This window comes from Thalassophryne amazonica, chromosome 15, assembly GCF_902500255.1.
Source record: "Thalassophryne amazonica chromosome 15, fThaAma1.1, whole genome shotgun sequence".
Classification (NCBI taxonomy): domain Eukaryota; kingdom Metazoa; phylum Chordata; class Actinopteri; order Batrachoidiformes; family Batrachoididae; genus Thalassophryne; species Thalassophryne amazonica.
Window position 1 is genome coordinate 16,015,866 of NC_047117.1, and position 25,532 is coordinate 16,041,397.

Consider the following 25,532-nt stretch of genomic DNA (forward strand, 5'->3'; position numbering starts at 1 on the left):
AAATATCCTACGTAGATCCCATCTGCATTGAAACAGAAATCAAAGTAAATGTAAGAATCACTTCTGTTTTTGTTGTGTTTTTTAATTTGCATTTTCCACACCTTCCTAACTTTTCCTGATTTGGAGTTGTATGATGTCCCTGTGCTCACTTGCTATGGACCAATGAAAAGCCACAGTTTCAGCTGTGAGCAGTTTGATTGGTTGATGTCATGTTTTAGTTGTTTTCTCTTTGTTTATTTGTTGTCCCTTTTTTCTCACGTCCTTCATCATACTCACTGCATCCCCCTCCCATCTCTCTCTCTCTTTATCTCCTTTCCACGGCAGTGTGGGCGTGACGCGGAGAACTTTGATCGTTTTTTCACACGCCACCCCCCAGAGCTGACCCCCCCAGATCAGGAGCTTATAGCCAACCTGGACCAGGAAGAATTCCAAGGCTTCTCATTTGTTAACCCTGAGTACACTCACACAACTCACTGACCACACCACATATCGTTGGGCTGCACCAGTAGCCTACCGACCTCCAAAAACCCTACAAATACACAAAAAGAAAAATAAAATCTAACATTAGTGGACAGTCTGCATTTTACAGTGCAAGTCCTCGTCTCACGTCCAGGTGTGAAGGCAGACAGGTGCTTTGTTTTGTCTCCAGCTATCCATTCAAACTCCAATGCTAACAATCAGGACATGTAATCAGATCCTCATGTCAAGTTGCCAGTAGGAGACTAGTTTAACTGTGGATTATCACAGCATGCAATACTGCTGCTCTCATATCAGCTGTGCTGACTGTATCCCTATCTTTGGTGTAAAAATGTTGCTCCCTCCTGAATGCTGCCCGGCTGTTTGTACGTGCAGGTTCAGGTCAGCCCGCGAGAGCCAGAGTCCAAGCTCGGAGCCGGCCTGAACCTCCTCCGTCTCTGTGTCTCCCTTCCTGTATTGATTATGAAGACCTGTCAGTAACATTGATGAGTGTTCTATGATCAAATATTGATAATATTCATGCAGTGTAAGTGTAAAAATAACTTTTAAAAATGGACCAATTGCTTAATTATAATTGTTTGAGTACTAATCAGTTTCTAAATGTTGACTTATTTTTGTCTGTAGGACCAAATACTTCTATAATTCAGACTTTCATTGTTGTGGTGACCTTAACGGAATTTTTATATTCAATTTTCTTTTGCTGGATTAGTTTTTAACCAGTCAGAGGTTGGTAGTCTTTACAAGCAGTCAGCAAGTAGGTGAAGGTACCACAACACTTCAAAAGACTAAAGACAGGCCAGTGAACATGTCTTCTAACAACTCTGTACAGTTGTACGGAACTTGTCTAATCAGTATTTCTGTCAATCCTTGGTGCAATCTGGACCAAAACAGCCTCTGGTCATGGCTTATGGCACTGGAAAAACAGCACCTTCAAGAGGAACAACATTTTCAACCTGGGCTCTATTTTTACATGTTTTGGGGTTTATCTTTTTACTTGGGACAAAAACAAATTTATTCGGTGCACTGTTGATTTAAAACACAAACACCATCACAGGCGAACCTGCTCCATAACATAATTGTTTAGGGGCAAGCTAAGGTAAAAGGTTTCTTGATGCCACTGTTGAGTCAAAAAAGTCAGTAAAAGTGTCTGTTAGCATGGAGATCCTGCACAGGGCAACATGCACGTGTTTATATCACTAAATGTAAAGAAACGTTCTTAAATGCCCGGTTATACAGTTAGCTGCTGACCTTGAAGAAAATGAACCCCTACATCATCTGAAAATAGAGCTCAGGTTGAAAAATGTCTATGTTCCCCTTTTAAGAGAACTATAAATTTGGAAAAAGGAAGAATTTAGCAGAGATGGAAAGAAAAGGAACAATAAGAAAAAGAAAAGAAAAAACTTCTGTAAGAAGTAAAAGAGTCAAATAGGTGCATTATATCTGCTGGCACCTGTTATATAGCCACTGGCCATTTTGGCAACTTTGGAAGCGCTGTAGTGATGTTTCTGTAATGGTAATTACTAAAATACTGAAGAACGATGATCCTGAAGCAGTGGTCAAACCCTGTTCACCAGCCCGTCAACGGGAACACAAATGGTCACCAGTCATGTGACATTGCACTGCAAAATCACAAAATCTTGCCAAGTATATGTACCAAATTTCTAGTCAAAATATGTAATTGTACTTAATATAAGACATCATCATTTAACAAATAAAATGTCAGTAAGATATATGAGCTTGTTTTTAGGAGTATTGTCCAGGGTGTACCCCGCCTCTCGCTCTGTGACTGCTGGGATTGGCTCCAGCCCCTCGTGACCCTTAACTGGACGAAGCGGTTGAAGATGAGTATCTGAGAAAACAAGCTTTTTTTGACTCGCCATATGATTCTTAATCTGCTGTGTTTGTAGCTGATGTGAATCTTCTTAATGGTAGTAAAATAAAGCTCAGCTAATTTCAGGAACTTATTTAAAGAATTTTTAAGTGAATCACGTGAGTTTTTAACATGTAACAAAAGAACATTTGCCAGGCGGTACACATGAAAACTCACATAAGACTTCTTAAAGTAATTAACTGCCAAAAACAAATTTTGAGCTTTATTTTACTAGTATTAGGAAGTATTGTACCTTTTACAAATAATACAGCAGCTTATGATGTTGCGGTGAGTCAAAAAAAAACATTTTTGTGTCAGATTTGACTCAAGGCCAGATGTTTCAGAGACTCTTACCTATAAGGTTAAGTTGTATTATCTTTAAAAAAAAAAAAAAGGCCTTATCTCACTGAAAATAGACTTAAGAGATTGTATCTTATATGAAGTGTAGATTAGAAATTTTGTCTAGAAATTAGGCAAATATAATTGGTGAGATTTTAAAGTTTTTGCTGTGTGAGGCTTGGTGGTGCTGTGTAGCTGGATCAAAAATACAACAGAAAGAACCTGGCTTGAAAAGAAAACCCACAAATAACTTGAATCATGTTGTCTTGATCCCTCAGACTCATTTTTTTTTTTTTAACTACTTTAGTACTTCTGCTCTTGAAGTCCGCCAGCACCTTTGGTCTGTGTAACGATTTTTACTGATGGCTCCTTAGTTTTCTCCTGATTGTTTTAATGACAGGGGGCAGGAGAGCACTGTAACAGCACAAAGCTTTTAAACCATTTTTGAAGAATTCCACATATGACAAAACCCGGTGGAGTCTTGTGAAACTAACACAAGAAGACTGGTATTTCAAAAGTGCCAAAAAAAAAATTCTCAGCATGCTGAAAATGCAGAAGAAAATCGTCGACGACGACTGTGATGAAGGGTAGCCATACTGTGCCATTTTGCAATACACGTATAAATATTGACACATGCATCGTAGGTTATTTTTTCTCAAACAGTACAGTACTATTGAGACATCATTTCATATATAAAATCATCTGAGGAGATGTTTGTTCTACTGTGACGCAGGTTATGTTTTTATAACTAACATACGAGGTTGTAAAAAAAAAAAGTGTCAAATTGTGTTTTCTGGATACGGAATGGTGACATCACAGTTTTGTTATGATGAAGATTCTGCAGTGTAAAAAAAATTTCGCTGGTAAAGATGCGGAGTCACAGGTGAAGACAATGAGTGTTTATTGTGATGGTAATTGTGACATATGTGGAAAAATGATGTGAGATAAGAGAGAGAGAAAAAATAACTGTATATATATCGAGTTCTATGCCAGAGAGATATTTGGATGAGGAGAGATGCTTCTGTGAATTGTGTAATTGTCTTGTATGACTGGAAACTGATAATATACTCACTGGTGCCTACCAGACTGCTTTTGCTGTGTTTGCCTTTTTAACTGCTGCTGCATAGTCGCTCGCTTTGGATGATGTGCCGTTAACGATAGACTGACAGAAATGGAACGTATGTTTCTGTTGCATCTTACCACGAGTTTAAAAAAAAATCCATATACTTGTACCTATAATATCAGTGTGAATGTTAATGTTCCCCTGCATAGCACTACGGTGGCCAAGAGGGGTCACAACACTTCCGATTAAGTAAATGCATAAAACAATTATAAATGCAAAAATACACCTGTATCAAAAACCATCTTGCAAATTCAAGAAACACGTGCAAACACACAACACAAATATAACCTACATCTCATGCAACAATTTAATGTAATGATGTCTGTTGCAAATTTGCATGTCACAGCCAAAAACACTGATGTGATGTGAATGGCGATAACACAAAGGAAGTGCTAACAGCACAAAATGCTGTTTCTGCCCAGAAACAAAAATAAGTGGACCAGACGCGGTGAGGTGACAATCTGCTAGAGGTTTTATAACAAAAGTACAACAAACGATTGCAAGTAAAGTGCATTTATGGCATTTCCAACTCCAACTTGCTGTTTAAGATGTGTATAATTTCAGCGTAAAGTAGCACACAAAGGGGTTAAATTTATCCACTTAATTAGTCATTATTTAATAATTATTCAGTTTTTACTTTTATTTTGCTGTTAATTTTTGTTTTCAAATCAGTTTCATGGTAAGATGATGTGTTGATGCTAATGCGTCTCAGTGTGCGCTTGTCGTGAACCCACCGAGCTGGGTAAAAAGCAAAAACAACAAAAAAAAACCTCTGTGCTCGACTTTCGACCAGGTTTTTGTTGGTTTATGGTACAGTCGTGTTCTGCTGCCAAATGATGGCAATGCACGGACTGTGCAACTTGATCACAACTGCATTGTGAGATCAATGCACGCGTTGCCACACAAATGAGTGCAGTTATACTCCCTAATTTAACACGACGTGGGCATGAGGTATGAAAATGACAACTGCGTCAGTTATGCACTAGCAACGGCACTTGGACCAGGTAGTGCCTGACATACCGTGGCTATTGCAGTGGGAAGTAAAACGCATACAAAGCTAAGCTAACCCTGCACAGTGAGTTGATGTAGCGGTGAATGTGGGGTTTAGGCCTCAGATGGACCGGTGGTAGCGATGGGAAATGTTTGCAGACCCTCCCTGAATTCAGCTGGAAGGCCAAAGCAGGAGGTAGGAATCGAAAACACTCAGTGTGATGTCTGTGTGTGTCTCACCACTTCACCTCCCCGTCTGAAATCCTTTCTGGCTGTGGTTATACTTAATCCCTGTCTGCACTGGTGCCTTTTCCTCTCTCTTGCTCTGGGAGTTTTGTCTTGGATCTGCATCCATGCTGTTGAACTGTTTGGGGGGTCTTTTCCATCTTATGGTTGCCTCTGGGTTTGTCGACAAGCTGTGTGTGTTTTCGTCCTGTTTGGAATCATCTGTGTTTTACGGACCTTCTCCAGAATCGTGTGTGGTGCCGTCTATTCACAGGTGAATCCAGTCTGTCTGTCCATGTCCTGACCAAAGGCAATTCCCTTTGCCTCTGTATCTCCACTTCATCACTGTGCTTCTGTGGGAGAGTTGTTGGACAGATTTGTGCCATTTTCCTAACGTTTTCTTTCTCCTGTTTTCTGTGGCAGAAATCCCGCCGTGACGTGGCTAACTTTGACAAGGAGTTCACGAAGATGGCAGTGGATCTGACGCCCACCGATAAGCTCTTCATTATGAATCTGGACCAGAATGAGTTTCAAGGCTTCTCCTACACCAACCCTGAATTTATCATACAGGTGTGAGAGAGTTCGCCCCAATCCCATCCGGCGAAGAATCACCCAGTGCCCCACGTAGAAACCTTCAGTCTCGGCTGGCACCAGCATCTTAACTGGACACCCTCATAAACAACTACGTTCACACTCTCAAAGCCGGTGGGATTGATCAGACACCCCCGCGGAACGGACCATTTTCCAGAATGTTTCAAACATTTGCAGTTTTCACAGGACCTGGCGAGCGGGTTGATCAGATGTCACAGTGAATGTGTGTCAACAATGTTTTTTTGGATCCTTCGCCCTGAAAAAGTTCCTTCATGAACATTCCAACACCGTGTCACGTACTCAGGCTACGTGAGTGAAGGAGGGCTTTTAATTTTCCTAAATTGTGATTTAAAACCTGATGTCCCAAGTCAGTCGTGAATTAGCATGCCTCGTCTTCCAAAGGGGTTCAAACCCGTGTGTTTGGCAGCGATATTTGAAAATGTCTCTTTGTCTTCGGGTATCTTCTGTACGGCGCTGTGTCTGCGGTGGCTTCGTGCTGTTCAGTCTGTACAGTCTCTACGGTGCAGCTCTTCTATGCATGCCATATTTATTGGTAGTTCTTCGAAACCTTGGAGGAGAAGTCGTCTTCAGTTTCGTCAATGCAAGTCAGTTTTGAAATGCTATGTGTGATGAAATAACATTTCAGGTTCGTTCCACTCTCAACACGGACTGCTTGGCCGCACCATGACGCATCATCATAATAACTCTGTATGGCTTCTGTTTCAGTGTATGTGTAAATATGAGTGAGATTTTACAGCTAGAACTCATTGTTGTGGTTCGTGCTTGTACAAACTGGTATTCTGCTTTTCTCTTTCTCTGCTTTTGTTCACTTACCCCCAACACGCACATTTTCTTTCTTTCTTTTTTTTTTTTTTTTTTTACCTGCAGGCCTGAACCACTGGGTGCGTTGTGCGTGTGCAGCGGTGGCTGCGTTGCATGTAGATTTTCATGTTAAAAGGTCACAGCGTGCATACCGCCCGCATGAGAGTGTGTCATCACGGGGGCCGCACCCCTCGAGATTCGAGCCAGCGCCTCGTTTTCACAGGGGACACAGCATGCAGCAAAAAGAAATGATCTGACATCACACGAGCACCATTAGACAACATATTTTACTGGACTTTTTCTGTATGTGGAAGAGGTCAGACATCAAAAATATCAGGGTGATTCTTTAACTATGGGCACTATTGGCCTTGTAAATGTAATTTCTACCACACCATTGCCTTACAATATAGAGCGCCTTGGGGCAACTGTTTGTTGTGATTTGGCGCTATATACATGTGCTCTGATGTCACTGTTTATCTCCATAGAAACTACCCAAACAATCTTTCATTCAAACTGTTTAAAGGGACATTAGTGTTGTGGTGAAAATTATGGCAATAGTGTGGGACAACTACATTTTGTTTAAAAAAAAAAATCACAACAGTTGTATGACATTGAATACCCCAATTATGTTTTGATTATTTTACTGATATTTTATTAGAGATATTTTAAAACATTAGAAAAACGTTTCTTTACCATTCATTTTTATCATTGAAGATCAAAAGTCTGGGTGTGGGACAAGCACAAAACAGCAATATTTGCATATAATGATGCTGAAAAAAGGTGAAAAAGTCATCATAGACTACTAGAACAAATTTCTTAACACACTTTCATTGTAACGATAACTATAAAAGTGTGAAATTTCCCCTTTTTTCTGTTTTTCATACAATATGATCAAAGGACATAAGTGCCCGTAGTCTAAGAATCACCCATCAATAGATTTTTTTTTTTAAATTGAATTTTAGAACATTTATATTTACATGCATACATAGACAAGCAATCCTACAGTGTTAAAAGAAAAAAATCCATGGAGAAATTCAAATACCGGTAAACTGAATATATCTCGAAGGAAAATAAATTAGATACATTGAGAGTAGATTCAATCCAATCCAATCCACTTTATTTATATAGCACATTTAAGAACAAAGACGTTACAAAGTGCTGCACATACAGTAGAATCACGATAGATAAAAGCCCAATAGTCAAGAAATAAATTAGAAATAAGAAAATTAAAATGTGCAAGATAAATAAATACAGCATACAAAAGATAAAACCAGTAAAATCTACCAAAATAAAAACAAAACCAATAAAACAGAGGACCACACAACTCACGCAGTGTTAAAAACCAGAGAATAAAAGTGGGTCTTCAGACGAGACAAAACACTCCACTGTGGGGGCTGTTTGGACATAGAGGGGCAGAGCGTTCCAAAGTCTGGGGCCAGCCACAGAGAAAGCCCTGTCCCCCCTGGTTTTAAGTCTTGTCTTGGGTAGCGCAAGCTGGAAATGGCCCTCAGACCTCAGAGCACTTGCCGGAGAGTAAATTTGTAGGAGGTCAGTGATGTATTGAGGGGCCATTCCATTCAAAGCTTTAAAGACAATAAAATCTTAAAATCAATTCTAAAATTAATAGGAAGCCAGTGCAAAGATGCAAGAATTGGGGTTATGTGCTCACGCTTCCAGGCTCCTGTTAAAAGTCGCGCTGCAGCGTTCTGGACTAACTGCAAACGGGAAAGAGCCCGTTGGCTAATGCCAAAATAAAGTGCGTTACAGTAGTCCAGACGACTTGAAATAAAAGAGATGGTGAAGATATACAAGAGGAACCAGATTCAATAAGCAACCACGGAGGAATATCCAAGGCAGATCTGTACAGTAGACTCATAATGTTTACAGCCCAATAATACATTTGAAAACTAGGCAAGGCCATTCTGCCATTTATCTTAAGCCTGTGTAATAGCAGCTTCGGGATCCTGGGTCTTTTACGGCTCCAGCCAAAAGATGAAATGAGGCTGTCCATCTTTTTAAAGAATGTGAGATAATACAGAACGCACTTAAATAAATAGAATTTGTTAGGATTTTCATCTTAATCCTGTTTATCCTTGCAGTATTGAGAGAAGCAAAGTGGACCACTGGGTAAGATCCTGTTGGACCTGTTGCAGTAGCAGAGTGAAGTTGACCCTCAGTATTTGGGAATGAGATCTGGTGACAGATACCAAGATAAAACTTATTTTGAACGGCAGTGAATGAAAAGAAATTTAGCTGGCAGCTGTAGTAATAAGTATGTTTGCTTTTAAACAAAAGTTAGGATTATAATCTAAAAAACTACCTACCGCTCTCTCTCTCTCTCTCAAACATTCTGCAATTTAAAAAAAAATTGGCTTATTTAATAAGAATTCAATTTCCTGGTCTGCACTTTTCCAAATGCTCCTCAACTAAACTCACAAAGATACGAGTCACAATATCTGACAGAGTTGGTCTACAAAAGAAAAAGCTGTTGGTTCAGACGGTAAATATATGTATGCATTTCCATTTTTAAGTTTATATATTATGGCACATTCAACACGACCTCCTGTTTCATGTACATGCTGTCAGCTGATGGTTGATAACAGCTACATGTGCCATTTTTGAAATGCACACAAGAAGCTGAGTAGAGCCCTGTAAGATAAACTGCCTCACAGGAGATGTAGCATGATAGGAGAAACTATACTCAAAGACAATTCATGTGAAAAGACTGAGTTGGCTGCAGCGGTGAAGCAATTGAATTGCAGTCTGGCAGTGTAAATGCATTCAAGTGCATGAGGCAGAGCTGCCCTGCACACACAACGCAGCTGGTGTAAAACATTTCATTCTTCTTGCCCTTTTTTTCACCATATAGTTAAATTTGATTGATGCACTCTGATTTTATGTCTGTTTACCCCCCCCCCCCCCCCCAAAAAAAAAAAAAATTCAACTTTTTTAACTGAAAATCTTGAAGATGCTAGGATTTGAGGACAAGAACAGTGTTGGGGGGGGCTAAAGTTTGTACTATGCAAAATGCAGAAGTGGCAAAAGTAAGAGGAAGAGCAGGTAACTTTTATAATGCGAGGAGAGGAAATGTGTAACAGGACATTGACCATTTGCTGAATGTGTCGTCTTTAGCATTAAAATGATCAATCATTTCATTTCAAAGCCTCTTGCAATTGTGTTTTTAATCTAAGGTCTTGGACATAACTTATGTTCAATCTGTATATTCAATACTGAACTTCTGTCTTGATCACACAGATGTTTCAGACCAGAGTTTCTCAAAGTTGGCTACATGACAAATTTTTAAAAAGTTATCATGAACATGTTCTAAAGAAGGAAGCTGTACATATGTGACGTTAATCATTACCACATACAGTTGAAGCTTAAAATGACATCATACACCTTCATATGGACATAATTAAGGATTAATTAGAGAACCTGCACCATGTTTCATTGAACTGCTGGTAGAGTGGATTGAGTCCTGCATCTGGACCAAAAACTTGGCTCTCCACAACTGGAGTTCCTCCTTTAGAGCCATATCTAACAAAACAAGCTTGGGACCATTAAGGAGGCCCGAATTAACAATTTTAACCAATTTCTAAACATCCAACAGAAACTGAAGATCATAACTGAGGAACTGATGAATGTGATGGTATTACGACAGAACTCCATCACAAGACCGGAAAGGCTGTTGACCATGGAGAAAGACATTAATCTCAAACTGACATTAAAAAGGAGAAAACAGACCTGATCCCCCATCACTGAGCCCAGCCTAAAGCTTGTGTAGGGTACAGATTCAGAACTGTGCTTCTGTGGTTTATGCAATTAAAACCCGGCCAAAACTTCTCTGATACACAAAGTCAAGATATTTCTTGCACAAAATTTCACAAACTTGGCCCCCTGTGGGCCACAATTAGAAATGAAACCAACATCTGCTTGAATGTCATGAAAGAAAATGGACAGTAAGTTGACATATAGATGTATTAGTGTGCTTGTGCGCGTGCTCGGCTGAGTGCACCACTGCCCCTTGTAGTTTCTTGAGAAATTGCCGAAAAGAAATTGCTGTGTGACCTGTCACTCATGCTGTGAGTGACAGGTCACACAGGAGGAGGGAGGGCGTGGTTATCCTGCAGGCGGTGCCGACCCCGAACCTTTTCAGAAAGTTTGCACACTTTTTCCCTGCAGTTGACGGTTTCAGCTTCACGGCGGGAGATCAGCGCAGCGGTTGCGGAAAATGCGCATCATCAAGTTCAGACAGCGGGAGAAAGTTGAGCGGAGTTTGTGAGCCGTGCGGTTCGGTGCGAGCCCAGGAGGAGGTGGAGGAGGAGGAAGAGGATGCGGCTGTGTAACCGCGGCGTGATGATGCTCCTGACCACGGCGGGAGCTTTCTGCGCTTTCAGCCTCATGACCATCGCCGTGGGAACAGACTATTGGCTCTACTCCCGTGGGATGTGCAGATCCAAGAGCCTCAGTGACAACGAGACCGTGCACAAGAACGAGGAGGTTCTGACGCACTCCGGCCTGTGGAGAACCTGCTGCACGGAAGGTAGTTGGAGGGGTTGGGGTTCCTGGTACAACTGTGTGCATATATTTATTTTTTTAAACCATGAAATTAAACCAGTCTGCTATATATATATATATATATATATATAATATTATCAGCATGTTATGGGTGCACTGCTATTGTTTTTCTTTTTTAGTTGAATGCAAAACAATGAGTCCAGTGTTTGAAGGCAGGGGCACTAAAATGATTGAGGGACCAAAACTATTTGGACATTCAGTTGCTGGTTTTTCACAATCTAGCAGGGGGAAAAAAAGAGAAAAAGTCAAGTTGGTTTGAGGTACCACATGGCTCTTGCTGTTCAGTTTAATAAATCATTAAGAACTGGAAAGTGTGCAGGGACTGTAGAAAATCAGAGTAACACAGGACGTTCTCACCACCCACAAAGGACACTGTGGGAAGCCACCAAGACATTGGGGTGTAAGGGTAGACTTCCCTCATGGTTTGGTACGAATTATAGATGATTTCATCCAAATAATTATGGTTAAGTTTTATTATTGTTACTGCACATTTAAAAGACATGAAGGTTAGGTGAAATGGAAATTTTACAATTGCCCAGGTCTCCCTTGCAAAAGAGATCTCAATCTTAATGGGACTAACCTGATTAAATAAAGGCTCAAAAAAATTATAAAGAATTATTTAAATAACAAAGCAATTTAAATAACTAACACTGATAAGCTATAACTAATAGTAAATATGTGTGCGTGAATTGGATGAATACAGGTTACTCAGTTCTGTTTAGCTGAAATAAAGTATAACATTTTAAGTGATTTTTTTTTATTGCATATAACTACACAGCTTTAGTCAACTGGACAAAATCCTTCTATAGCTTTGCACGTAAAACAGAGTTTGGCAACTTAATTATTCTGAGGTAAGTAGTTCCTTCTCTTTTGTGAGTAAATTAATTTAGCACTCAAAAAAAAAAAAACCTGGATGAATTCATTTCAATCTGGTAAACAGTTTGCACTAAATAAATATTTGGAGCTCCAATGCATTTAAATGATATTGCCCATATTTTTAATGTCTGACTTGGGCCCACATACATTTATTGGATGGTAATGCTGCCCCAACTGGAATATGAGTTCATCCAATAAGTTATTTATTTATTTGAGTCCAGTGTGCTGATATATCAAAAGAATAATGGGGTAATAAAACACCCCTGGCTTTAACACAGCTGAGCAGACAATTGTCCAGTAACCTTTGGTCTCCTAATAACAGGTGATGATTCACAAAACAGCTGCAGTTTTGCGCCGTTCACACAATCTATGTGTACTTTCCTTTCATGCTGTACTTTTCAAAGATATTTATTTGTTGTCACTATGACTGACAGATTAAAAAAAGCCTTTTCAATGTCCAAATTTTCACAAATCAAAATGTAGCCTTCTAAGTTTACATATGCAATGTGGTAGATGATGGCATAGAATCCTAGTTTTCTGTCATTCATTATATCTCACAATAGAGCAGAACTGCCAACAATTTTAATTCATTCTATGTGGACCATATAAACACAGTGTAAAAAATAATAATAAAAAAAAGGAGGAACAAATTCAACCACTTTTTTCAGCTAAAACTGAAAGCCTTAAACAATGATCGATTATCTTTTATTTTGGAGGGTTGATTGGCAGGAAATAAGATTTAAAATTGTGGTAACAGGAGATAGAGTTTAAAGGTCTTAGATATGTGAAACGACCATTTCATTGTGTTTTGGTGCTTCTTTAGATGTTTTGACTGAATACAATCAAAATGTTCAGCCTTTTATCTCCCTCATTTCATCCCTTCTTCCTCCTACTCCCTCCCTCTGCTGCCCTTTTATAGCCAACCTCTAAAATGGTTAATGGAGAGGTAACAAAGCATGCAGTGAACTTCAGTGACTCTACAAACCCGTGTGTGTGTGTGTGTGTGTGTGTGTGTGTGTGTGTGTGTGTGTGTGTGTGTGTGTGTGTGTGTGTGTGTGTGTGTGTGTGTGTGTGTGTGTGTGTGTGTGTGTGTGTGCGTGCATCAGGCTCACAGGCAGGAAGCTGCACTAAGAACATTTATTGTCCGTACAATACGGAACGTTAAAAGGTTTTCTGCAGGATCACACGCTTTGTTGGTCAGATTGATGCTTTGCGGTGCCCTTTCACAGTCTTGTTTCTGTGCTGAAGGTGATATCCAGTGTTACAATCTGAACTATAGCTGCACTCATCATGTGCACAGGCCTCTGCCACAGGGCCCAAGCGATGCTCTGAAGAAGTCAAGTGTTCATGTTAATAAATATACAATAACCTCTGTCTGATCTGCCAGACCTGGATCACTACCTTACCAACCCCTACAGCAAGCACATAGGGGACAGTGTCATGTCATGTTTGTTATTGATTTCCACCTTATCTGTCCTTTGGTGAAACAACGTCCCCACCTGGACTTGAACTTGATTAACAATAGATAAACAGGACTACTGAGTCTTGGTAGAAGTATGTGCACTCTAGTGTTGTTAAATAAATAATGTTGTGGTTATGTTAAAAAGCATCTGGGTTATCACCTAAAAATAAATAATTATAATATTTCCACCAAGTTTATAGTTTCATTATTTTGATAAACCCTGCTAACAAACAAGCAGAAAAGCCCGTTATCTTCAGTTGTTAATATCAGTAATAAATGTAGAGCCGGTGGCATATGCTGGGTGATGTTTCCTGTTGAAAGTAACAAGAAAAGGTGCAAGTGGGTGTGAAAACTAGTTTCACATTTCTCTATCTCTTAATTTTCCTTCTCACCACAATTTGAAGAAGAGCACTGTGCTTTTGGAGCACAAACCTCAGCCAATACTAGACTCCAATTTCACAAATTTTTACCTTGGAAAATATTTTCAAGGTCAAAGTCCTGTTAGAAGTGGCTTTTCATAAGATAAAATATAATACAAAACATAGATCAAAATAGTGGAGCAGATAACTGTAACAAATGTTAATTTCTAGAAACAAGCATCAACATTGGCGTAGATACTCCTTAGACATTACTCATCTGAAATAAACAAACAAAAAAACGATTGATTGGCCGCTTGAATTTCCAATAGACATCCAGGTAGGGGTCAACTGAAGAATTACACAGGGGTCAGAATGCTCCAATCATATTGAAAGCTACGCCACATTATTTGTCTGATCACAAATATTCCAAAAAGGTATAGTTTGGACTATCTGTGACTGAATATTATGGAGTTATGGGGAAAAATAGCAAGAATGGTAACAAAGGTCAGTTTCAGTTTGTACAGTGGTGAAAAGTTAAAGTTGCTATAATTTGGGTATAAAAAATGACGCAAATTATGGCTGAGTTATTAGGGTTTTAAAAGGGAATAGTTTGCACCATGTGTCACGCTTAGTTGTCACATCACGAGGTAGGTAACAATGGACGTTGACATTGTTTGACCTTTACTTTGGAGACCAAACACTCAACACAGTCAAAACTACTCCATTTATTAATCCTACCATGCTACACAACACTCTCAAATATGAAAGAAATTTGATCTTTTTTGACATAGTTATAATTTTTTGAAAATTTGTTCAATGTTAAAGGAAAGGGATTTTTTTCTATATTTATCCTGACTTTGACCTTTGATCTGTGACTTTGAAAATTGAATCAATTCTTGCCTATCAGGATATGAATCCTCTGTAAAACTTTCATAACGATATATGAAAAATTGTAGGTTCCATTGTGTTCATAAACAGACAGACAAACAAACAGACAGGAGTGAAAACATAACCTCTGTTGAACTTCGTTGGCGGAGGTTATAAATGTGACTGTTTTCTTCTGTTGCATTCATTATAGTAGAATCAGTGCTACTGAAGTGGTTTTCTTTCAGTTTCCATGGCAACCACATTATCAATACTGGTGAATGAGTGCAGCACACAGCGACACAATAATCAATATTTTTTTGTGTGGAATGTGAAAAGGTGCTGCAGAGCCAAAGGTTACTGACAAGTGACAACAGAAACAACTGCAGCTGTTTGCATTGGGGAAAAAAATACACATTAAAATAATCAAGGTTTTTCAGTATTGTTGAAACTGTTTGTATGGTGTTTTGCATTCCATTTTAGCATTTGATGGTGTCATCCTGTGAACACATGCAGTAGGAGCGTGACAGTCTGTCTGCTGTTAAACTCATATTTGTTTGACCAGTTAAATGATGCGTTAATAACGAATTTCCAGTTTGTGGTCAGAGGATGAGGTGAGTGTAAACGTCGATTAAGTAGTTTGTCTGGTGCGTCAAACATATGAAGGTAGAATTGGTCATTAAATACAAACAAGCACCAAATATGAGGATCCACAAACTATTGGGACCTGACCTTGAGGGAGACACACACACACCACCAAAAGGATATGTTTTTTGTTGAGAAATAACAGGAAGTGTGACATGAACTAATACTCTTGTGTCAGGAAGAAGGTCATGTCCACAAATGGTGAATTCCTTTCTGTGCGGAGTTTGCATGTTGCCTCCATGACCGTGGGTACCTGTGGGTTTCGGCCTGTGGTCCCTTCATGCACACTGAGTTAGTTGTCCTTACAGAAGGTAAAACCGTCACCTAACAGAGTTGTGACAAAATGACTCACAGCATCATAGATGCTGCAGAGTAACATGAGTTATTACTGTTCTTTTGATATGCTACACAAATAATGTTTTATGGGTTGTTTTTTTTTTCCTTTCTGCAGGAACTTTCCGGGGTGTCTGCAAAGACATCGATCACTTTCCTGACGATGCAGACTATGAGCAGGATGCTGCAGAGTATTTATTACGTGGGTAACAAATGTGCACATGTGCAGTAACAGATTCAAATTGTATGGAAATTCATCTGCACAGATAAGGGTGTAGTGGATTCCAGGTCAAAACCTCTCATGAAACATTTCACGAAGTGAAATGCCAGAGGCAAGGCTTTTTGAAAAACAAGTGCTTCACAAAATGTTTGACTTTATATAACATGTAAATAGATCCTTGTCATTTGATTGGTGGTTTGTATGTCATGTGATATTGATCGTTTGTCCCATTTGCAATTTTGTACCATTTACTGTGCAATTTTGGTACCATATGTTTTGCACCGCGACCACCTTAACCTAAAAACATGACGTATTGCTTTTGCGTGCATGGAGTAATCAAGCGTTGAAAGAACATGCGCTCACACTAGCACTCTGGCAACCTTTGACACAGCGACGCTGCTTAGTTTAAAAACAAACATGGCAGGGTTTATTTTGGTGACTGACGACGATTTGAATGAGCTTATTGATGCTGCTCATTCTTCTAACACAACAACAAAAACAAATCCAGTATGTTGTAAGCTGTCTGGAAGCATTTGCAGTATTTGCCTAGACGACGAAGAAGCGCTGTCGGAGAGATTTCTGTCGCAATTTTTTGCTGGACTGAGGAAAGCAGACAAGTCAATGCACAGCGTCGGCTACGGATGAGAAATGTTGATATTACCAAAGCTGATGAGTTTCATCGTAGTCATGAGGCATACAAAGCAATGGTGTGTAAATTGAAACAGGCAGGAAATGGATATGTTAAGCACAAAAAAGCAATCAGTAAAGAACGCACACCAAAAAAGTCCCTTTCCTCTTGTTTATAAATTAATAAAATATCAAATGACAAGGATCTATTTTAGGTGTCATATAAAACAAATAATGAGTGTTTATCCATTCGTGCAATGGAAAGACTATTTCATGATTTGAAAGTTGAAATGCTCATTGAATTAAGTTGAATTAAGTTGTTTGAACTTAAGTTAACAAGTTAGATCAACCACCTGATATTAATTTGCACTGACAAGGGGCAGGATTGCTTTCTAATTACTGATAGATTTCAGCTGATGTCTTGGCTTTCCATGTCTTTTTGCTCCTCCCTTTCTCCAGATGTTTAATACTTTTTCCTGTCTTTTCATATTATTACACATAACTTAATGTCTGTACTTATTTGTTTTTGTTTCTTTATATGTGTGTATTACTTGGGATGTTACTGACATCTGGTGAAAATTTCATGCCAATAGCGCCGTTAGAAATATTTTCAATACTTATTTTGCCAGCTGTTTATATATATATATATATATATATATATATATATATATATATATATATATATATATATATATATATATATATATATATATATATATATATTCCCTCACTACACCCACATCTAAAATTCTGTTCTCCTGTCCTGTCCTGTACTGCCCTCTCTTGTCCTCTCCTCCCAGGAGCAGTTCGAGCCTCCAGTCTCTTTCCCATCCTCAGTGTAGGGTTATTGTTTCTGGGAGGCGTATGTGTAGCTGCCAGTGAATTCTACAAGACGCGCTACAATGTCATTCTCGGCGCAGGGATCCTCTTTGTATCTGCAGGTCAGATGATATTCAAATCAGGTGCATGCTCATAAATGACAGTAGGACCCACACACCTGACCTTCTCCACCCTTCTGACCCTTTCCAGGTCTCAGTAACATCATTGGCATCATTGTGTACATATCAGCCAACTCTGGTGATCCCGGTCAGAGCGACAACAAGAAGAGCTACAGCTACGGCTGGTCCTTCTACTTCGGAGCTTTGTCCTTTGTGCTGGCTGAGATGGTTGGCGTCCTGGCGGTTCACGTCTTCATAGAGAAACACAGGCAGCTGCGCACCAAAGGCCGGCCTTCACTCATGAAGCCACCCATCTCTCGTAGCTCATCCTACTATCGCAACCGTTATTACCAGAACCGCTGCCGCAGATACAGTTACAGGAGCAATCACAGCGCCGGGGACTCGATCTCACATTCTTTTCGAGCATCCCTGGTACGAGACAGAGAGCTGTCCTTCTCTGCTGACTCCAAGGCCGCTCCCATGTCAGGTTTGCCACCAGCACTGAGACTGGGGTCGGACTTCATGCTGTACACAATGGCATCGCCTCTCAAGGATGGTATAAATGATATGACGACGGCAGCAGTGAATCGAAACAACACAGACTTCCTGCCTGGAAAATGCATGACCAACAGACGGACCACACCTGTGTAGGTGGACAGGAACGGGAGGACAGTGCTACTCCACAAACACTTTTTAAATCCAATCCCTGAAAAAAAAAATCTCATGGACCACCTAGACCCCCTTTTACTTTAGTACATTACAAATTACAACCAAATATGACAGCTTTACAAATAGCTTTGTTTTCTCATTTGCTTATATGCTACCATCTAATAGACTTTGGAGTTGATTTTAAAACAGTCTGAGAAACTTTTAAGTTAGAGAATATGATATTCATTTAAAATGTGATATTTTACCAATATGGGGCTTGCTCATGAACCACGGACCAGTCTTTAAGGCCAGATGGGATATGTAATCTGTCTAGGATTTATTTATTTTAATTGAATTTATATACAGCAGCAAATCACAAGAAAAGCTGCCTCAAGGCGCTTCATGCAAGTAAGGTCTAACATTACCAACCCCTAGAGGAAGCATACAGGCAACAGTGGTAAGGAAAAACTCCCCCTGATGATATTGAGGCAGAAACCTCAAGGAGGCCAGACTCAGAGGGGTGACCCACTGCTTAGGCCATTCTAACAATTACAAGGTTTTGCAAAGTTTTACAAAGCTGAAGAAAAAGAAATCAGGAAATCAAGCAACATAATAATATAAAGAAGATGAGAAGTCCATGCAGGCGTCAGCACCACAGGCACGAATCATCCAGCATTCCTCATGCCGTCAGTGGGCCTGTCCCCATGAAAGGGTCACTCCTGAACACAGACTGCAGCATGCAGCACCTGCGTCAGGCCTTGTATCTCACAATCAATCTGGCCCCTTGCGGTTTGGATCTGTCAATCCTGCAAATCCATGCAACGTTGTTCGTACCTCGGACAGAGAGAAAAAGAGCAGAATCAGTCGGCTGGAAAAACTACACCTAAGGTATAATTCATAAGTAGTAAGTCAACAGGAAAACAGAGAAATTACTAAGATGATCACTGACTGCTAGCCCTAAACGTCACTAACAGACCCAGAATAGGATTTTTTGGATTGACATTGTGGTCTAGTCCCATTCTGACATAACTGTAAAACTTCAAAGGCACATGCTGTGATCAGATACCAAAACCAATTAACCTGGGTCCTTCATGCAAAAGAGTAATCTGAGCTAATTCCAGGTGTCTGACCTACTCAGCCTGTCCTGTGATGGAAACTCATTTTGACCACTTGTATCCGTGATCCCTTTTTATTTTGTCACTCCCCAAACTTCAGAGTCATAGGCGAGAGTCAGAATGCTAAAAAAAATTTGAGAACTTTGCTTTTAGGCTGGTTGTGCTCCAAGTGGCGCAGCCAGCATAAAAAACACATCCAAGATGTGCAAACCACACCAGACAAACTAAGTAACAAAAATAAATACAATTCTTGCAACACAACCACATCCCACTGATTTTACTTGTCATTTTGCGGCACATAGCGGTTACGGAGAATATCATCCTGCTGTCCAACGCTGCTTCTTGCTTCACAGGTCTTTGTTTGCCTCGATATTTCAAAGTTCCACAAGTTCTACCTGAAAATCATTAAACATCTGATTTCCATTGTCACCTTTGTGTGTTTTGAATCTTTCATTTGTCAAAATACAGTCAATAAGTAGACGACAATCATAGACATTGCTAACAGCTAGCAGTGCTAACTGCTTCAAACTCCTGCGCACACACCACAGCTGTCCTGTTGCGATTGCTAACCTGACGTCTCTTCCTGTCCGAACCTTCATGGTCCCACGCTTAAAAAATTGAATAAACTTACATGGCTTTCTTGTAGACGCATGTAAATATAAAACGCGGAAGCCAAACACTGTAAACAATGGGAGTGGTAGGGCGAACTGGGACACAGCTGTTCTTGACTGCTATATACACTGATATACACGAATGAACAGATGGTTCTGAATGTTATATCCAATTTTTCTTTATAAACATCTCCAAATCCTACAAACTGTAGCTTTAAAAGAGCCATTGAGGGATTTGGTGGTGTAGTGGTTTACATGTTGGCCTGTGATGCCGGCGATGTGGGTTTTTTTCCTGATTGCAGCCAACCTACCAAATGGCACTGTGGGCAGGGAGGAGGCATTGGGGAGGTGGAAAGACGTGTGTCTTGCACCCCTTCTGGAAATAAGCTTTCTTTATTAACGTTAAATAACTCACTCCTACCATTGCAACAGTTCAAGTTAATGTTCACTTTAGGTCTGCGCAGTCCATAGACAGCATATGTACTGGACAAAGCCTGTGTGACCTCACCCATAGGATTTCTAGGGCGACCCAGAACAGCCGATATGAAGCCCACATCTGGGCGTTGCCATTTTAACAGCAGCGACGTGATGACCTCATTAATTCATGAAGGGTTGAGCATTGGTGGCTCCATGTGTGATAAAAGAAGCCTTAACATGGTAAGTCCAAACCACCTAAGCTAACAGGCTAGCCTGGATTCAGGTGTTCATTAAAGTATTTTGGGGGGGATGATGTGAAGGTTCTACTATTTACTTTGGTGTGGACATTAAAAGTTATGAGCCACTGTTTTTCTCAGTCATCATGCATTAATGGAGCTGAATGGATCAGCCTAGTGACAGCTGCCAAAAGTGTTAACGCTGTTGGGGTACAACATTAAATAAGCAAATACTGCAGCAGGGACGTTTTAAACGATCCATTAGGACGTTTCACCACACAACAAGCCATATTACTCCAGGCGTTTGTAATAAAATACTCCAAATACCAGACACAGTCTCCACAACAATGAGCAGCCTTTGAGCTAAAGATGCTACGAGAGGCACAGACACTCAGCTGAGCTGCTGTCACTCAAAGCAAAAACACCCTTAATTTTACAGACCTATATTGTGTAAAACATGGTAAACTAAGAAGATCGAAAAAAAATTCACCCCCGCACAAATTGTCAAGGACCATGAAAACATCTATAGACCAAAACCCTTTTTGTTTTGGATCAGACTGTTATTTCTGCTCTAAAGTTGGACATTTTAACATGGAGTCCTATGGGAATGTGCTCTGTTTTGGAGGCAGCCTCAAGTGGCCAGTCCAGGAACTGCAACTAGTTTTTCTTCTGAGGAGGGCTTCATGTGAGGCTATCAAATTTTACTGCTTGGTTAAATCCTATTAGAAGATTCCTCCAGACATGAATATGGGAATTATAGTGTTATATTTACAAATGCAGATAAATGTTTTAAACCCTTATTGTTTTCTTTGCATCTGTCTTTTGTGTTTAATGTGTAACATATACATGTTCCGATGTCACTGAAGTGTCTTTAGATTAATTTCCACCTCTGCCAGACATTATTACTGTGATTAATTTGTTTCACAACTGTTAACACTTGCATTATGTTGTTACTGGCTCAATGATAGCATTTTCACGGTATAAAATGTTTAGAACAAACAGCAAATAAAAAGAAACTGGCAGTGGTGTGATTTGAACCCACGCCCCCAAAAGAGAATGGAACCTTAATCCAGCACCTTAGACTACTCATCCACACTACCAAACCTGTCTCTAAATGACACTATAAAATGGAACATTGAAATGATTTGTTTGTTTAATTGTTCTTTACTTTCTTATGCTGGTTTTAATTTTATTAATTAGCTTGTATTTTTTTATGTTTTATGACTTATAATAATAAGGCAGGTGTTTTTGATTGACATGTCATTTCTCAGTTTTGAACCTTACAAATCTTTGTATCGAACCTTGTTTCACACTGCAAAGGTTAATTTATAGCGCTCGCGGCGACATCCACTGGAAACACAAAATAATTTCTCTGGCTTTTTTTTTTAATGCCGATAAAGTGTTTCGGAAATTTCAAAGTTGAGATCAAGCATCCACCGTGCATGTATGACAGAGCTTAAATTCAACATGTTGTGGACACGTGTTTCAAATTCACGGCTACAAATCCTTATGAAATGTGCAAAATGAAGTCTTAATGATTTGCATTGACTCCAAGTAGCCACAGTTGGAATCTTAGTAGCATTAATATATCATGATTAGATCATGCTAAATAAATTTTTACCTAAATTTTGCACAAATGAAAGGTGTTTTCTCACCTTCATTTTTGTTTTTGCACGCCATCTTAGCCCTCCCATGAGGGAGGGCTAAGATGGCGCTTTGCAGCTTGCCTCTCCTTGGCCAATGGTAGTTCAATGAACCTGAAGCTTGTCTCGAGGTGTTACGTCATTGTACTAGTTCTGTCCTGCGCCATTTTAGTGAACCAACGAGGAAAGAAGAAGCTGGGAATGTCGACGTTGCTTTTGGTGGAATTAAATATATATGTGTTGTGAGAAAGCTACGCAGCTGGACTTCGCGAGGAGGAAACGAAACGTGAACCGAGAGTCTTTTGTCTTCTGACTACATAGCTTATTTTGATTTTTTTTTTTTGGACTGCTAACCTGAGCGACGCGGTTAGCGTAGCACCGTGAAGCTAATTTTTAGGTGCACTTTGTTTCAGGCCTCCCCCCCCTTCCCCCAATAAAACATTAGCTAATGTCGAGGTGTAGCATGCTGCCTCGGCATGAGTTAACTCGCTAACATTGTAGTATTCGAACGATGCGGTGGACTGGTTGTTGGTCTCGGTGGTGTTTGGACTGAAGAGGTGGATCGTTGTCACCAGGACTGTCGAGTTGCAGGCCTGCTGCTAGCTAACTGTTAGCTCTTCCAGCGGGCCGGCTCGGCCGTGACACCGGTTTTTTTTTCCGCCCAGGACTTTTCATAACGGACATAATATCACACTGCTGCTGGACTTCGTGGATTTTGTTGGATCCCGTTGTGCTCTTTTGGACCATGAGGAACTGACGAAGCAGAGGACGCCATTCAGTGGCGCTTTGGCCTTTTTCTTTTGTGTTCATCAAGGACACTGTCGTCATCTCCGATCTGAAACTTTATACTTAAAAAATTGTCTGCAGTGTTTAACCGAATATAGTAAAGGTTTACGTCTTAAAGTTACGAGAATTAGCGTTCTGTGTTTTGTTGACGCTGTTTTATCATACAAGGCCTGTGGTTGGTTTTCTTGTGATATAACGGTAGTACTGTTTAAACAAAATGTCGTGTGTTCACTATAAGTTTTCTTCCAAACTGGACTACAACACAGTCACTTTCGATGGGCTGCATATCACTCTCAGTGAGCTTAAAAGGCAGATCATGGCCAGGGAGCGGCTCAAGGCCACAGACTGCGACCTACAGATCACCAATGCCCAGACTCGAGAAGGTAAGTTAGCGGCTCAAACAGTTATTATTGCTATGGTATTGATTCATGATCGGTCCTTACTTCCCCCACCCCCGCAAAAATTGTATTATTGAAACACGTAATGGAAACACAGCGGAAATGTGTAAGTCATCGGCTGGAGTGAAAGGCGCAGGACATGCAGGAGCCAAAAATATCACACTCCAGTTGAATTGGGGACATACTGAAATACGAAATGGAGTGAAATGGGCCTTAATACATTTGTTACATGCACTCGATTATGACTAAAGAACCTTTATATAATGGATTACCCTGCTTAAATCAGAGACAGGTTACGTCAAGTGGCAGCTCTTTCTTGTGTTCTTAAAGGGTTATTATAGCATTTTCTGGCCTTACGTGGGTTTAGGTGGGTTATTAAGGTACGCATTTCATGAAAAGAACGTTTGTTCCCATTTTTGTGATTATCAGACCCCATTTCTTTACATATTGTCCATTTCATATTTTAGTATAGCTGTTGAATTGTCATATTTGTTTCTCAGTTTTGTGGTGTAGTGAATCAACTGCCTTAATGTTAGTTTTCTGGTTTAAGAGAAACAAACACATGGTTATGCTAATTGCCAAACAGCACCGACCAGGACCAACCAGCCACTCCGATTATGGTTGGGACTGATCCCGTCCCGGATCGGTATTGGATTCCAATACCAACAGAGATGTCTGCTGAGAGGGAGGAAAAATGGTGAGAGAAAGAGGGAGAGAGAGAGAGAGAGCAAATGAGACAGGGACAGCAACAGACTTGCTTTGACAATGTAAACATGTCTCCCATATCAATAAAACTGCTGGTTGGCGCTGGTCGGCAGTTAGCATGACCCCATTTGAAGGTCTTAAGCCAGCTCTGTTTTGAGTGTGCATTCATACTGGGGTTAACTCAAAGCACATAAACAATATACATGCATGGGGTTTGAACCATTAATTTTCCTTGAACAGTCTATATTGTAGTATATGTAAATTCAGGTTAAATTAATCAAACATTACTTGATCCCATTTTCACATACCTCCATGTCACATAACTTTATTTATGTGCCTTCACCTTGAATTCTGCTCACGAGCACTCAAAACTGCATACTGGTTTACTGTGATTTTGGAATGGGGTAACAATCTTTTGAGATTTCCTCAACATCCACGTCAGTTGCGACTACTAACCAGATAGAAGGGATGAACAATAGGGTTCTGGTCAAGACGCCACACGAACAGTCTCACTCAGTTTTGCCTGCCATGTCACCCTATAGAGCTGTCTACACTGATATCTCTGACATAACCCGCACGGTAACAGCACTGCTGTTTCAAGATATAAACAAGAGTCTGTGAGATAGCCGAATAGACATGCGATTTAAAAAAAAAATAAAATAATGCCCATATTGTGCAGGTTGACAGCTGGTACATTCTGGGAATATGTGCTGTGGGTATTTGGCCTAGTCTGTTTTCGCAGCTTCTCTGCAGAGACATAGTGAGAGAGCTCTTTCCAGTGGTGTGCTTTTGGAGAGGATGTCTTCCTCCCCTCCCCGCTATGGGGGATATTTTTGTCGGCTACATTTTTACATTTAGCAGATGCACATGGGGGCAAAAACTTCGCTGGTGGGATGCAGTTTGGGTGGGTGATATGACCTAAAATTCATATTGCGGTATAAATAAAATCACTTCACGGTAACGGTATATCGTGATATAAACTTAAGTGTAAAAATTTTCTGAATGGGTCCCTTGCCAGAAGGTACATCTAAGGTGCAAGCCTACATTTGATGTTTTGGTGGAAGAAATAATTTTATTTGTTTGGTCAGTGGCTGGTGTTTCATTTTTTTGAACACTAGATGGCACAACTGCTCTGAAAACATGAAGCATTTATCATTTACAAAACTCAACACGAAAAGAAAAGCAGAAAAATGAATACAAATACTTAATTTACTCATGTTTGAAGTCAGTCTGGGTAAATCGTTGTTCCCTGGCTTATTTTGTGTTTCTGCTTCGGTTAAAAATCCTTGCATTATTTAATGTGGGGCTTTGTCAAATGTTTGATTCACTTCGCGATGCCTGGAGCATCTGCTGAAATAAATAAATAAATGGCTTTGCAAATTTTTCACGTCGCTGTCTCGGTTTTGCTGTGTTCAGCGACAGAACTGCTCAGTGTGGAGTAGCATCTCACTCCTTGTCTCAGTGAGAGACATGCCTCAGCTCAGAACTTGTCCCCCTCTGCACTCTGCAGCAAAGTGGTTGCCACACAGATGCTTCACAGAGAAGTTTTCCTGGATTGAAAAACTCCGTGGGCATTATCACGATTAGTCGGTGGAGTCCGACATAAACATACAACTAGCTAGCTGTATACCCTG

At 40.1% G+C, this 25,532-nt stretch overlaps 3 protein-coding genes and 1 long non-coding RNA gene across 7 annotated transcripts in view; 3 read left to right on the plus strand and 1 right to left on the minus strand.

The window, feature by feature from the left end:
* LOC117525539 (protein kinase C beta type) overlaps window positions 1-6,434 on the plus strand; it is a 77,907-nt gene extending 71,473 nt beyond the window's left edge. The window contains exons 17-18 of one of the 3 annotated variants that reach the window (XR_004565085.1): window positions 325-553; window positions 592-3,770. Coding sequence is in view for 2 of the 3 variants with exons in the window: in XM_034187407.1 (XP_034043298.1) it covers window positions 5,448-5,600 (153 nt within the window). In the remaining variant the exon portion in view is untranslated. Of the gene's footprint in view, window positions 1-324; window positions 3,771-5,447 lie in introns of those variants that run through there. The other 2 variants (XM_034187407.1, XM_034187406.1) reach the window with 2 other exon arrangements.
* LOC117525541 lies at window positions 396-25,359 on the minus strand. The gene is made up of 4 exons (XR_004565086.1): window positions 25,349-25,359; window positions 18,757-18,763; window positions 14,407-14,428; window positions 396-529 (listed from the first exon to the last, which is right to left on the minus strand). It is a non-coding gene; the product is annotated as an uncharacterized LOC117525541 (long non-coding RNA).
* Window positions 10,426-18,431, plus strand: LOC117525540 (voltage-dependent calcium channel gamma-3 subunit). Its single transcript, XM_034187408.1, has 4 exons — window positions 10,426-10,980; window positions 15,673-15,756; window positions 17,202-17,342; window positions 17,431-18,431. Exons 1-4 carry the CDS (start codon window positions 10,770-10,772, stop codon window positions 17,988-17,990), a joined length of 996 nt encoding a protein of 331 aa, XP_034043299.1. The 5' UTR covers window positions 10,426-10,769; the 3' UTR covers window positions 17,991-18,431.
* LOC117525538 (E3 ubiquitin-protein ligase RBBP6-like) overlaps window positions 22,159-25,532 on the plus strand; it is a 39,017-nt gene continuing 35,643 nt past the window's right edge. Inside the window, exon 1 of one of the 2 annotated variants that reach the window (XM_034187403.1) lies at window positions 22,159-23,178. In XM_034187403.1, the coding sequence (XP_034043294.1) occupies window positions 23,013-23,178 (166 nt within the window). In that variant the 5' untranslated portion in view covers window positions 22,159-23,012. The remainder of the gene's footprint in view (window positions 23,179-25,532) is intronic. The other variant, XM_034187405.1, reaches the window with a different exon arrangement.